This window comes from Sander vitreus, chromosome 11 (genome assembly GCF_031162955.1).
Source record: "Sander vitreus isolate 19-12246 chromosome 11, sanVit1, whole genome shotgun sequence".
NCBI classification, from domain to species: domain Eukaryota; kingdom Metazoa; phylum Chordata; class Actinopteri; order Perciformes; family Percidae; genus Sander; species Sander vitreus.
In genome coordinates, this window is record NC_135865.1 from 7,755,796 (window position 1) to 7,768,282 (window position 12,487).

General features: G+C 40.2%; 1 protein-coding gene across 1 annotated transcript; it reads right to left on the reverse strand.

The window, feature by feature from the left end:
* Positions 1-4,244: 4,244 nt before the first annotated feature.
* Positions 4,245-9,842, reverse strand: acmsd (aminocarboxymuconate semialdehyde decarboxylase). Its single transcript, XM_078262973.1, has 10 exons — positions 9,786-9,842; positions 8,321-8,365; positions 7,402-7,498; positions 7,260-7,309; positions 6,705-6,941; positions 6,452-6,545; positions 5,898-5,993; positions 5,546-5,718; positions 4,626-4,724; positions 4,245-4,307 (listed from the first exon to the last, which is right to left on the reverse strand). Exons 1-10 carry the CDS (start codon positions 9,840-9,842, stop codon positions 4,245-4,247), a joined length of 1,011 nt encoding a protein of 336 aa, XP_078119099.1.
* Positions 9,843-12,487: the final 2,645 nt, after the last annotated feature.

A 12,487-nucleotide genomic window follows, 5' to 3' on the forward strand; every position in this document is an offset into this window, starting at 1 on the left:
GGTTGCACTGCACAGTTAGCTATATTTCGTTCTCCCTGTTCTTTCTTTAATGTGAAATGCTGTTTGAAATTCCAAGATAGAAACGCATTCCTGCCCTGGCTCTGTTGTGCCGGTTCCGGCTCGAGCTCTATTTCTATCAGTGATCACGCAAATAGCTAATTGTTTCGTTTTCATATTGGGACTTCTAGGAAATGCATGGAGTTGCCTTAATTTATTCAGAGAGTGAACAAACTCTGTAAAGAGAAGTATCGTCATGTAATCCATTGATTTCAACAATGTAACTGTATTCTAAATACCAACTATTTAAATTGTAACTGTAACGGAATACAGTTACTCATAATTTGTATTCTGAATACGTAACGGCGGTACATGTATTCCGTTACTCCCCAACACTGCGTGACAGAGGCTGGTAGCAGAGTAATCATGGCAAGCAAGAAGCAGCCAAAGCTAACTTTTGAGAGCGTTTTAAGCTTCGTGGCTTTTTGCTGGACGGCGCTCTGAGCCAGGCAGACACAAAGCTGACAACCTCACAGATGGATGCAGTGGAGATGGCCTCATGCATACACGCAACGGACCGCTGTGGACTTGTGTCGGTTGCACGGACACGCAAGGATTTCCAGAAAAGAGGCTGCATGTGTCTACGACAATGCACGGACCATCGTGGCTGCGCGACCTGTACAAGTCGATACAGACATTACATAGAATACACTATACACCGTGTAACGCCGATGACCTGCTGATGTGCATTCAACCCGCACTGGACTCGTTCATAATGAATGAGCCGTCACTCTGTGAGTAGAGAATCCAGTCTGCAGTGTAGTTCACACACTTCACTGATAAACGAGAGATTGGCTTTATGGTCAAATATAGTTTTTGTATAATTGACCCTTCGCTAAGCCCCGCCTTCCTTAGTTACTGTTGCCATGCCTGACAAGCATTCGTGTCTGGCACGTCTATTACAGTATGTATGCACCGGTGTCAGACATTCCCAAGGAGATAATTAGTAATTTCTGGCGAACAGGTAAATATCTGAGAGAGCAAGACAAAAGGGACTGCAGTATGCATTCGAGGGCTATATCCACGACATAATATGCAACCGATGAGAGAATAATTTCATCAAAATTGAAGCTAAAGCCTATACTGTAGGTCATGCAATAATGTGAGCCGCCTCATACGCTGACCATTCAAATTGGAAACACACAAATTGAGGAACAGCTATGTTCATGCACAGCAGGGTAAGTGACATTTGAAAATAATCTAATAATTATAAATCAAACAGCTTATCCATAAATCTTGTGTAATAAACACAAGACATTAGCTTGAACACTTTGCAATGATAACATTCTCCTGCTTATATTTTTAGCGATTAACAAAATGCTGAAATATATTTTAAAGTATGTCAGTGAGCCTCCGTCTTGCCTTTAATCATCTTAAGGACAGGTTAATAACAGATGTGTACCCACTCGATCGCTCTCTGGGTCATGTTTTCATGCTAATCTAATGTGTTTGGAGCTGGAAACAAGCTAGCGCAGACCGCTGATTAGCTTACAACGCTAGTATTCGGGGCACAGGGAAAGTAAAAACAAATCCCCATTTATACCACTAAAAAGGCTCAAACTTTCACCACACTTCAACGGTAGCATAACGAGGGTCCCTAAATGTTAACCGAAGCATTGAGAACTAGGGCTGAAACAATTCCTTACGGTGTTTCCCTCGCTCAAAAGCTTGACAGACCTCCCTCGCCTAGTTACGGTTGCTAAGCCACTATTGGCCTGTGGCGGTTTTCGGGCGTGGCTTAACGAAGGGTCAATTAACTTCAGTCTCTGCCAGAGACGCCTGCTTTTAAAAGTAACGATTAAAGTAAAAAGTTACTTTCCATAGGGCGTAACTAAGTAAAGTAACGGATTACTTTTTTAAGAAGTAACGAGTAACGAGCAAACACTACTTTTTAAAAGTAACTTCCCCAACACTAGGATTAAATGCAAAATATTGAACATATGAAAAAAATGGCAAAAGCTCCTTTATGGACTACCAGAATGAAATGATAATGAGGTGTAAACAATAAATATATAAAAAATAAAACTTTCATTGACTGGGTTACATACAGGTGCATAGCATTGACGAGAGCGACACAGGATATTACACTTGTTTCTTTGAACCTGTAATTGTTTGCCTCTGTCACTAACAGACAAGCTCGCAAACTCTAACTTGAAGCTATAAAATTGATTAAAAAAAATAAAATGAATTTGTTTTTTATTATAATTTTTAGGAGGGCTGAGATGAAATTTAGGGAGGCTTGAGCCCCCCTAAAAAGGGTCTAAAATCCCCACTGGTGCCAAGGTACTTATCCCCGCCAGGATTTGTATTCCCTTGCCGCCGAGTTTAACTGCTGCACTTTGAAGTCACCTCTTAAATGGAACAAATATCGACGTGGAAGACGCGACAGGGTTTTCCATAGTAACAAGGGTCTCATTTATCTACATAAATACGTTTATTTGTCTGTTACATTAAGGCGACTTGTGAATTGTTTAATGCGTTGTTTATTATTGTGGATTAATAGACAGTGTTTTCCAAAGTTCCATATTGACATGCACCTTAGCTACATAGGCCGACTGATAGGCCTAGCTATCTATGTGAGTCATGCAGGTTTATGAACAATATTTTTTCCTCGTCTTTGCTAACCCGTCCCTTCCTGCCCTCTAACGTGATTTCTGTTTTAATTTAATTTAGTTTAATATGGCTTTTCAATTAACCGCTTTGTTCACCTGCCTACCATATAAGTTACAGAGGGGATACACATTGTATCAGGCTTTTTTTCACCTGATATAAATGTGTCACACTAACCCTAACCCTTTTTCTTATTCGTATTGCATGCTTATTAAATGTATACTCTGTTTGAGTTCATCTCCCTCAAAAAGTAGTCCCCCTTAGAACTACGGTGAATAACGTTAGCTCAGCTGTAGCTAATTAGTTTCAATAGCAACCACACAACTGACAACAACAAACACACTATCCTCAGTCTATCCTTCTGGTGGCTCTTCCACTCGGTGAAAACCTTGATAGCAAAGGCAGTTGCCTTTTTTTGTGTTTGATTCAAGGGCCCCGTCTTCAATTGTACGCAGCTCCTCATCTGTCAGATCTCAGAAACGGGGACGCTGGGCCTTGTCTTTTTCTTTTGTCATTCCGTCGTCCTCGTCGCTCTTTAACCAGTCCTCAAATGTCTTCCCTCCTCCAAATATATTAAAATTGACAATGAATTCGTCCATTTTTAAAAGACTGTAATGTTTAGAACTACGGCGAATAACGTTAGCTCAACTGTAGCTAACGTTAATTAGTTTCTATAGCAACCACACAAGGCTGCATCTGATCACTAACGTTAGTTTAATAACGTAGTTGCTACGTTGTATCTCGTTTGCGAAAATGTATCGACTGACCCTCCGATAGCTTTCCAACACATTTTAGAAACTTTTTTAAACAAGGTTTATTTTTACAATGGACCTCGTGTTTGAAATTTCTGTGATAGAAAAAAAATACAAGCGGCGTATTGATCTACTATTTGATGACGCTGTGCTCAGTCAGCGGGCAACCTGTTTTTCTGTGTTTACCAGGTCACAAGGACAGGACAGGACAGACCCTTTGCATGTTAGGGGAGGGGATACACATTATATCAGGTGAAAAATGGCCTGATATAATGTGTATCCCCTATGTAACTTTTGCTAGAAAACAGCAGACATCTCCATATTATCTCATGTTGTTTATTGTGACCTGGTAAACACAGAAAATAATATACATGATATATGAATATATATGAGGACAGGACAGATCCTTTGCATGTTAGGGGAGGGGATACACAAAATATCAGGTGAAAAAACGGCCTGATATATAATTGAATACAATATGTCCTTGCTCCATCTCTCTTTCAGCTAAGAGGCTTACAAAACAGTGAAGACCCAGGCTCTAATCAAACTAACAAAAACTAACCCTCTGTTGATGGCTAACCATATATGATGTGTAAGAATAAAGTGTGGATAAATAGTATCAAACAACTAAAGCAATTCACAAAATACTGAGAGCAAAGTGTTGTATTATAACAAACAACAAGTTGTTTTATAAAACATAAAGTTGGTTATATTTATTATACAAGTTAATCCAAAATGGTTTTCATAATCATCCAGATAAGAATATTTGAAGAAAGCCTTTGCACAGAATCACTGGGTATCGCAGTTGTATCTCAGGTTTGCATCTCACTCAAATTCCTCTCGTTTCAGGCCCAAAAATTCCACTGCATTTCCAGCAAGCAATTTATCCTGCAAAACATAAGCACCCACACCACGTATGATTGGACATGCTACTACTTTTAAGATTTTAAAACTTGTTCATTTGTGTATTTACGCAATTCAATTTTAAAAGGTAGCTAAATTAGAGACATTTAATGACATCAATATATTTGCCATAGCTTCTAGATCCTACCAATACCAAATTCTACATTCTACCAAAGAAGCATTGTACTGCATCCTTTGCACTTCTGCTAATAAGCATTTTCTACCTGGGTTGTAGAGGCAATGCATGACAGTAGTATTGACATGACTGCATTGTCTAAATGAAGGAGAGGAAAATATTTATACCTTTAGTGTGTCATCAAATTCATCCATTGACTCAATTAGTGACCCAGGCTGCAGCTCACCCAGTGGGAATGGATAATCTGTTCCCAGCATCACTTTATCCTGGAAGAGGAATACATGCATGTTAAACTATTGGAGTAAATGTGTGCAGATATACAGTATCTCTGTCGAATTGATGAAAGCAAGAATAGTTACTGTCATCAGTAGAACCATTCTAAACACACTCCCCACGTTGAAAACTGGCAACACTCCTCCAGTGTCTTCTAAAGCTTGATTTATGCATCTGCGTAAAATCTACGCCGTCGCTACGTACGTAGGTAAGTGGAGACACGAACCTACGGCGGACCCTACGGCGTAGCCTGACGTGCACCTCTCGAAAAATGTAACTACACGTCGCGGCGACGTACGCCGCTCGGCCGTGGTTTGGTAGCGTTGCATTTCCCCCCCGACTCATTTCCTGGTTCTCTTTCTCCATAAACAAGATGAAATCAAGGGGAGGGTTAACCTTTCCTGCTACAGATTTCCCACCTCAGTCAGAAAGCAGAGGGGAGAGACTTTTTTTTTCTCGCTCTCCGAAGCTAATCGCCATCACTCTCTCACTTTCTCCCTTCTCTATCACCCGCTCCCCCCACACAAGCACACATGCCGGCTCGACGCACACACACACCAACGCACAAATATAAACATCAGGCCACTTACGTAGGCTATGGCAAAAGCTCTGCATGGAGCCTCCCAGAACCATAAATTGTGTGTGTGTGTGTGTGTGTGTGTGTGTGTGTGTGTGTGTGTGTGTGTGTGTGTGTGTGTGTGTGTGTGTGTGTGTGTGTGTGTGTGTGTGTGTGTGTGTGTGTGTGTGTGTGTGCGTGTGTGCGTGCGTGCGTGCGTGTGTGCGTGTGTTGATTGAATGATGAATACAAGCTCACTTTTCCGATCACGTCAATGAGCAGCTTCAGGGAGAGGGGATCGTGAACTAGAGAGTCTGTGTAGAAAGAACCAAGGTATTTCCGTGGACTGATGTTGTTGTCCACTGCACACAGGTCAGGGCGGACTTGGTGGCCATGCTCAATTCTGCCAACGGTGATTGGAAAAGATCCACCTGTATCCAGATAAACAATAAAGGTAATAAAGCAATAAGCAATATACAGTAGGTCAAACAACATCTGTAGTTTAGCATGAAGTAAGAATATGTTGAAGTTGACACCTCAGTGCTTATATTATTCAGCTGTGACTTTAATTTTCTACAATTGAAATGTGTCACCAACATCTGGTCTATACCTCCATGTGCAAAGCACACTTTCAATTTAGGAAATCTCTCGAAGATGCCTCCGAATATCATCGAGCAAATAGCAATGGTTGTCTCTGACGGCATGCCTTTGAGTTGGAAAAGACAAGAAAACATAACCTTTCCTTTTCAAACTGTACTTTTAACATACATAACATCATATATGTCTTGTTATGAAAATACAATATAAGTGGGTGTATATACTACGTGGCAGAAGCTAAATCAAAAAGTAGGGTATCATTGGCTATAATCACAATGCATCAAACATGATGTGAACGCTGCAACACTCAAAGAAAATCAACACCAATGTGGGAGTTTTAACAAATGGGGAAATACATTGATTTGGTTTTGATGGTTTCATCAATCATTTTAGGAAAAAGTGGGTATAATGTCGGTGCTGCGTTTTTGCTATTGGTTTGGTTTTCTATGCACAAATAATTAAACATGGCTCCGTTTTGTCAATGTATTTTCACAAGAAAAGAACATTTTATTTTCTATAGACTAGACCAGGGAGAATATTCAATTTCCCCTCTTGCTACTCCCTCACCCACCAGCCAGGGTAGCCAATACTTAGCCATCCTCCCATCTGTCTGCATGTCCCACGGGTGGACAAATATGGAGCAGCCCAGCTCCTCAGCTGCCTGCATGGAAGACACACCGCAAGTCTTTCTCAATGAGAACTTGACCCGCTTAATAGGGTATGAAATTAGTCAAACCAGTGTAAACATAGGGACATTTGCAACCATTACAGGAACATTATGTCATCATATAAGCATGTACTGCAATTTTCAATGTCTCACAGCATAGAAAGGATAGAGTTCGGTGGCGTTGAGGTCCCAGTCGTTGATATGTGAGCCGATCTGCACCCCAGGGAAGCCCAGCTCCTTCACACAGCGCCTCATCTCCAGCACAGCCAAGTCAGGGGCTTGCATGGGCAGAGTGCCCAGGCCCACAAACCTCTTGGGGTGGCTGCGCACGGTCTGAGCCAAATCGTCATTTAGAAGGACACAGAGATCCAGTGTATCATGAGGTTTGGCCTGTAATCCAAAAAAATGATACAATAGGTAAATATATCTGTGAAAGGTGGAAAGACATTTTAATAACATATTCTTCATCTTAGTGTTGATGCTTCTGTAACTGAAGAAGAGTAAAGACAGTTAAGCAGCTTTGAGAGAAGTATAAAAGCCACTTTGGTATTCCACAAAGAGCCTAGAATTCAATTTGCTCCTTGTTTCGAAAGGAATGGTTAGCTGCAGCTCACAACACTATGATACAGGTCTTTACCACGCAGCAATAAAACATAATAGATGCATTGTTTTTTTCATCCAAGTTGCTCAGACTTAGTGTGCACTTACCCAGTAACTGAACATCACGGGAACAGTTGAAAGGGCTTGAACTGTGACACCTGAAAGATCATAAACAAAAATGTACGTTTTAGGAATCAATAAGATCAAACTCTTGAATACGTGTAGGCGTCTTTTACGTCTGTGCATATACCATGTTGATCCATGTCCCTTATGCGTGCCTTTGCATCCCAGCAGTTCTCTTGAATCACTCGGAACAGCTTCCCGTCCTTCATCATGTTTGCTTCACCCTGAAACACACAGCGGTCACATCCCCTGTTGATGTGACTGCAATCAAAATGTTCCTTGTCTGGACACCTTGGCAGATTCATTGTTCTCGCTCATGGTCATTTCACTCATTCAGTTTTCAATTTTCAAGCTAATGAGACCATGTGACATTTAGATTTCATAACACTTCTAAATACAACCACATGATGGCAGCAGACAGCTAATACACTGTTTCATGGAACGCATACACACGTCATAGGAAAACCTTTCATTTACACCTGGCATTAAAGTGTTATGACATACGAAATGTATTTGTAATGCTAAAAGTATATTTAAAATATATACAAACAACATCTGGACAATGCTTTTCCCCTGTTAATGCCTGTAATTAAAATGCTTACATCTACACCTTCGTTACAATGTGACCTGGATTCCTCATAGATCTTGTTTAAACATTAGCATCAGGACTTAAACAGATGCTCATCACCAGACACGGCTTATGTTTGAATGCATGTGACACAATCCACTATTCGTCCTTATGTGCAGTTTGCTGATGCCAAAAGTTCCAGCAATGTCGGCTGCTAAAAGTTGCTACACAGCTGCCACGCTGCTCTGAATTTTGCTGTGTTGCGGCGCTATTTGAAGTGATGCAGTGGCACCGTGCTGAGTCCTGCAGCTGCTCACACGTTGAGAGCCAGGCTGAAAGGTCCACAGGGTGGGGTGCAGTCGGGACGAACCTGCTGTGTCCCGAGCATTGTGTGCAGTAAGATTGCATAAGGGCTCCAACACCCTGTCTGTATATATGTATGTATGCATAAAAGAAGAAGAAAAAAACTATAACTCACCTTACAGTGATGGTGAAGCTGTACAAACCCATCATATCCATACCTCTGAAACACATGCAAAAGAGTGTCTATGCTTAATAACTGAGTGTTTCTTTTTGAATATCACATACTGAAAAACACTATGTATTAGATTCTGTTGTATTTCATTGAGATGTGAAATCTCTGTGTAAATGTGAACATAGTTTAGTATTCCCCCTCTATTGATTATGTTAGCCAATCTGCGAAGGTTCAATCTTCATCCTAGTGGACTTTCCACTCCAATGCCCTGGATAACTTGAAGCGAGTGCCACCTGAGGCTGTTGACTCTTTTGCATACAGATGAAGCCGCAAGTGATCTACGTGAGCAATACCGCCGGTTAAGCCCCATTTCATATCCCTACAGGTCGGTAGTACTTTGTGCCAAAGAGCAGCTTCAGCTATTCAAAATGTGAGATGGGTTTTACACCCTTCTTTTAAAAGTGGCAATCAATGTCTTCCAAGTTACTATTTTGTTGAAACTTGCTTCAAATAAAATCCATACGTTCCAAATCAACAGTGGAGTTTATAACACGTTAACCCTAATGTTCTGTTCGGGTTCCTGAGTAACCAGGCACTCTTTACGACCCCAAAATGTACATACTATTGTACTATCACCGTCATACTTTTCAGAATCGTATGAGAGTCTGCTACAGAAAATGATGCATTACTTCTGTTTCAGAGGCTCTCAGAGACCCCAGCTGTAAAACATGGTTAAACACAAAGGATTTTCATATGCTCTAGTTTTTATGCAGTACTACCCCCTGCCAAATCCTACAACAATTATACTGTACATTTCTTTGTCTGTGAATAACTGTTTGGCTAACAAATAAGAATCACCCAGTTTGTGCAAAGGGAAAGGTTACCACTTCAACACTTAGCTGTATATTGGGTTTTTATAAAGTTGGAAGGAACATGTTACTGTGGGAACATGTTCATTTTGCAATTATTATAATTATCGTAGTAGGAGAGAAGGTAATTCATAACTCAAAAATATGGTAACATCCACCAAGCATGTAGAAAGAAAGAAAGAAAGAAATATGCATTGTGGAAAGGTGTGGTCATCAGTCTACAGACCACCTCTTCTGTGCAGCACTAAAGGAAAGGAGGCCAGGCCTCCACAATAACAAAGACATGGGAGCAGGAACAGATAACAGATAGGACAGGGAAGAGCAAGGCCAAAGTCGCACATTGATTAAAGTTTAACCATCCGTAGAGAACACACATTTATGGAGTGAGCTGTTAAACTCGCTGCTGACACTCCAATGGGAGAAGTCTGTACATTTTATTTTTTGGGCTTCTAATTGCATTGAATTGAAGGAGATGCTCCGCCTGCTGCAGGACTGATACAAAGATATATATGTTTTTTATAAATCTACTCAACCACCAACATGTGGCTGATATAAAAACCTCTCATATCCCCACTGAGCTTGTGTCTCTCGGTGCCTACCTGCTTCAAGTCTGGCCACTCCTTTGGTAAAATATGATTATGAATATCGACCTTCATCCTTATGATTTTCCCTCAAGAAAACGTGGAGGTCTGCTGCCAAAGATTTCTTGCAGTAACTGAGCTCAAATCCAGCAAATTCACTCTCCACCCTCCCCCAGAAACCAATGACCGACAGGTGAATGACTGCTGCTGCTGCTGGTACACCCTGGTCATTTATTACCTAGTCTGTAAAACAAAAAGTAAGTAATCTTTAGTCTGTGGAGGCTATTTAACGTCATAAATAGTTAATATCCTGAAACATCAAGTTATATTATAGCTTCAAACGTTATTTACACCCAACCCCACTTCAACCACCAACACACAAACACACATAGCCTTATAGCATTTCTGTGCAGGTGGCTGTTTATGAAAGCTTAGATGTTGCAACATGATGCAGTGAGTCACTTTTTTTTTTTTTAATAAACTAACGGAGAACTGACCTTGACAAGTCATTTCTTTTATTTATTTTTTAAATATTTGTTATTGATTCACAGTTGCAGTAAACAATACATCCACAGAGTCACATTTTTCATTTTTCTATCCCACCCATCCCAGAGACCCTTACATCTTAATAACAACAGGTTAATGAACTCCGATTGGTTTTAGATAACAGTCCGTACTTGTGGAAAAATAATGAATAAATAAACAAATAAATAAATAAATAAAATACAATAAATAATAATAATAATAGTAATAAAAATAAATAAGAGGATGTTACATAGGTTATCTGCTGCCCGTGGAAGTCATAAGAGGGGGGGGTCGGTGGACCAGGCAAGGTGTGGGCGTAGAATCAGGGGGACGTTTCCGTAGCGGGAAGTTTATCAACATAATCAAGTGGTGGTTTCCAGTGTGAGTAAAACTTCTCGGGACGGCCTCTGATGCTGAATTTGATTTTCTCCAGTCTTAGTAGGAATAACATATCATGTAGCCAGCACTTAAAGGACGGTGGCTGGGAGGATTTCCATAAGAGGAGAATTTTTCTGCGCGCAATCAAGGACGCAAAAGCTATAACATTTTTCTGCAAAGATATGGTCACATCAAGTTCGTCAGGAGGCACCCCAAAAATAGCTATCTGTGGCGAAGGACTAACAGATATACCTAGGATGTCAGAAATAGATTTAAAAAATGATTGCCAATAGTTATACAATTTAAAGCATGTCCAGAACATGTGTGTCAGATTGTGCCACACATTTTTAATGCTATGGCTCCATTAAATGGGCGTTATCAGCCTCATAGATATGGGTCAGAAGGGGCCTGCTACACAGGTTCATAAGGCCGTATGATTACACCTGGCTTTTGCTTGCAGTAATTTGACTATAGGTTGCTGCACAATAATAATAATAATAATAATAATAATACATGTATTTTATATTGCGCTTTCAAAGGTACTCAGAGGCACTTTACAAGGTAAAAACAAAGAAAACCAATAGTGATCAAGATCAGTATACAGACATCAATAAATAATATAGATAAATATTAAAAAGGTGCAGCAAAACAGCATAAAACAGGATAGAAACAAAAGGAAACAGCTAGGTTGGTTACAGGTTAAAAGCAGATTTAAACAGATGCGGTTTTGAAATTAGCAAGTGGTGTGTATAGTCTGAGGTGTTTGGGGAGAGAGTTCCAGAGGGAGGGGACAACTCACTAACCTACAGAATGTAGAGCAAATCGGTGTCCACCTGACAGTGGGTTCACATCCTCACCTGGCCACAACCCTGCGTTTTGGCGACACCTAGTGGTCAATAGTTGAACCGTAGGAACTCAGTTAGGCCTGGGCGTCTCCGGCTACAGCCCCGAAGGTTTTATGAATATCTCTCTCTCTCTCTCTCTCTTTTTTTTTTTTCTTTTTTTTTTTTACAAAAATAAGTATAATAGAATAATATATGCCAGAATGGCACATGCAAATTAAGAAGAAAAGTATTTTCCAACGCACTCGCAGTTCTTACATTTTTTTGTAGAACTCATGGTAGAACTGTAACATTAGCCTATCCAGTTTATTTTTCCGAGGCGAATAGAACGGGCAGCTACGTGCGGGGTCCGACCATGCTGTATTTGTTGCTATCACTCAAGGGGGTAAGCTTCTCCTCGGACCGCGAACCTCCTATGGCGCCATTTTGATGCTACCAAGCCATCACCCCCCCGTTAGCATCCCATTGACTGCCATTCATTTTGGCGCCACTTTGACAGCGAATAACTTTACATCTGAAGCATTTAAAGACTCTATTTGTCCATTGTTTATTTCTAAAGAAACACGACAATGTATAAAAGGCTCCATTACCTTGTACCTCACGTTATGGCTCCGTAGCAGACGTTTTTGTAAAAATAGGCTAACGATTGTTTATTTTTTTTTTTGTTTATTGACAAAATGCAGTTTACAAAAAAATCAGGTAAGCAACGACAGCACGTGAACACGTGCACAAACTTATGAAAATAAAAAAGTAAATAAATAGAAACATACGAGGCAATACAAACGAGAAATAACGTAAAAATATTAAAAAAAGAAAGAAATAACAGACATTACAAACAAGTACAAGAAGACATAAATTTACAGTCAGTCAGAGGTTTCAGGGATAAAAAAGCTCTACAGTTTCCACAATTTTGATACTTGAAGTCACTAACGTTCTAAGTGACTTCAGTAGAGATTTAAATTCTATGAGAAAAGG

What these genes read in the sequence shown, in the direction of transcription:
- acmsd (XM_078262973.1), bottom strand. Translation starts at nt 9,842, where the DNA reads ATGAAGGTCGATATTCATAATCATATTTTACCAAAGGAGTGGCCAGAC. An exon ending in AGTGGCCAGACTTGAAGCAG is followed by an intron (nt 8,366 to 9,785) that starts GTAGGCACCGAG and finishes CATGTGTTTCAG; the next exon opens with AGGTATGGATATGATGGGTT. An exon ending in AATTTGATGACACACTAAAG is followed by an intron (nt 4,308 to 4,625) that starts GTATAAATATTT and finishes TATGTTTTGCAG; the next exon opens with GATAAATTGCTTGCTGGAAA.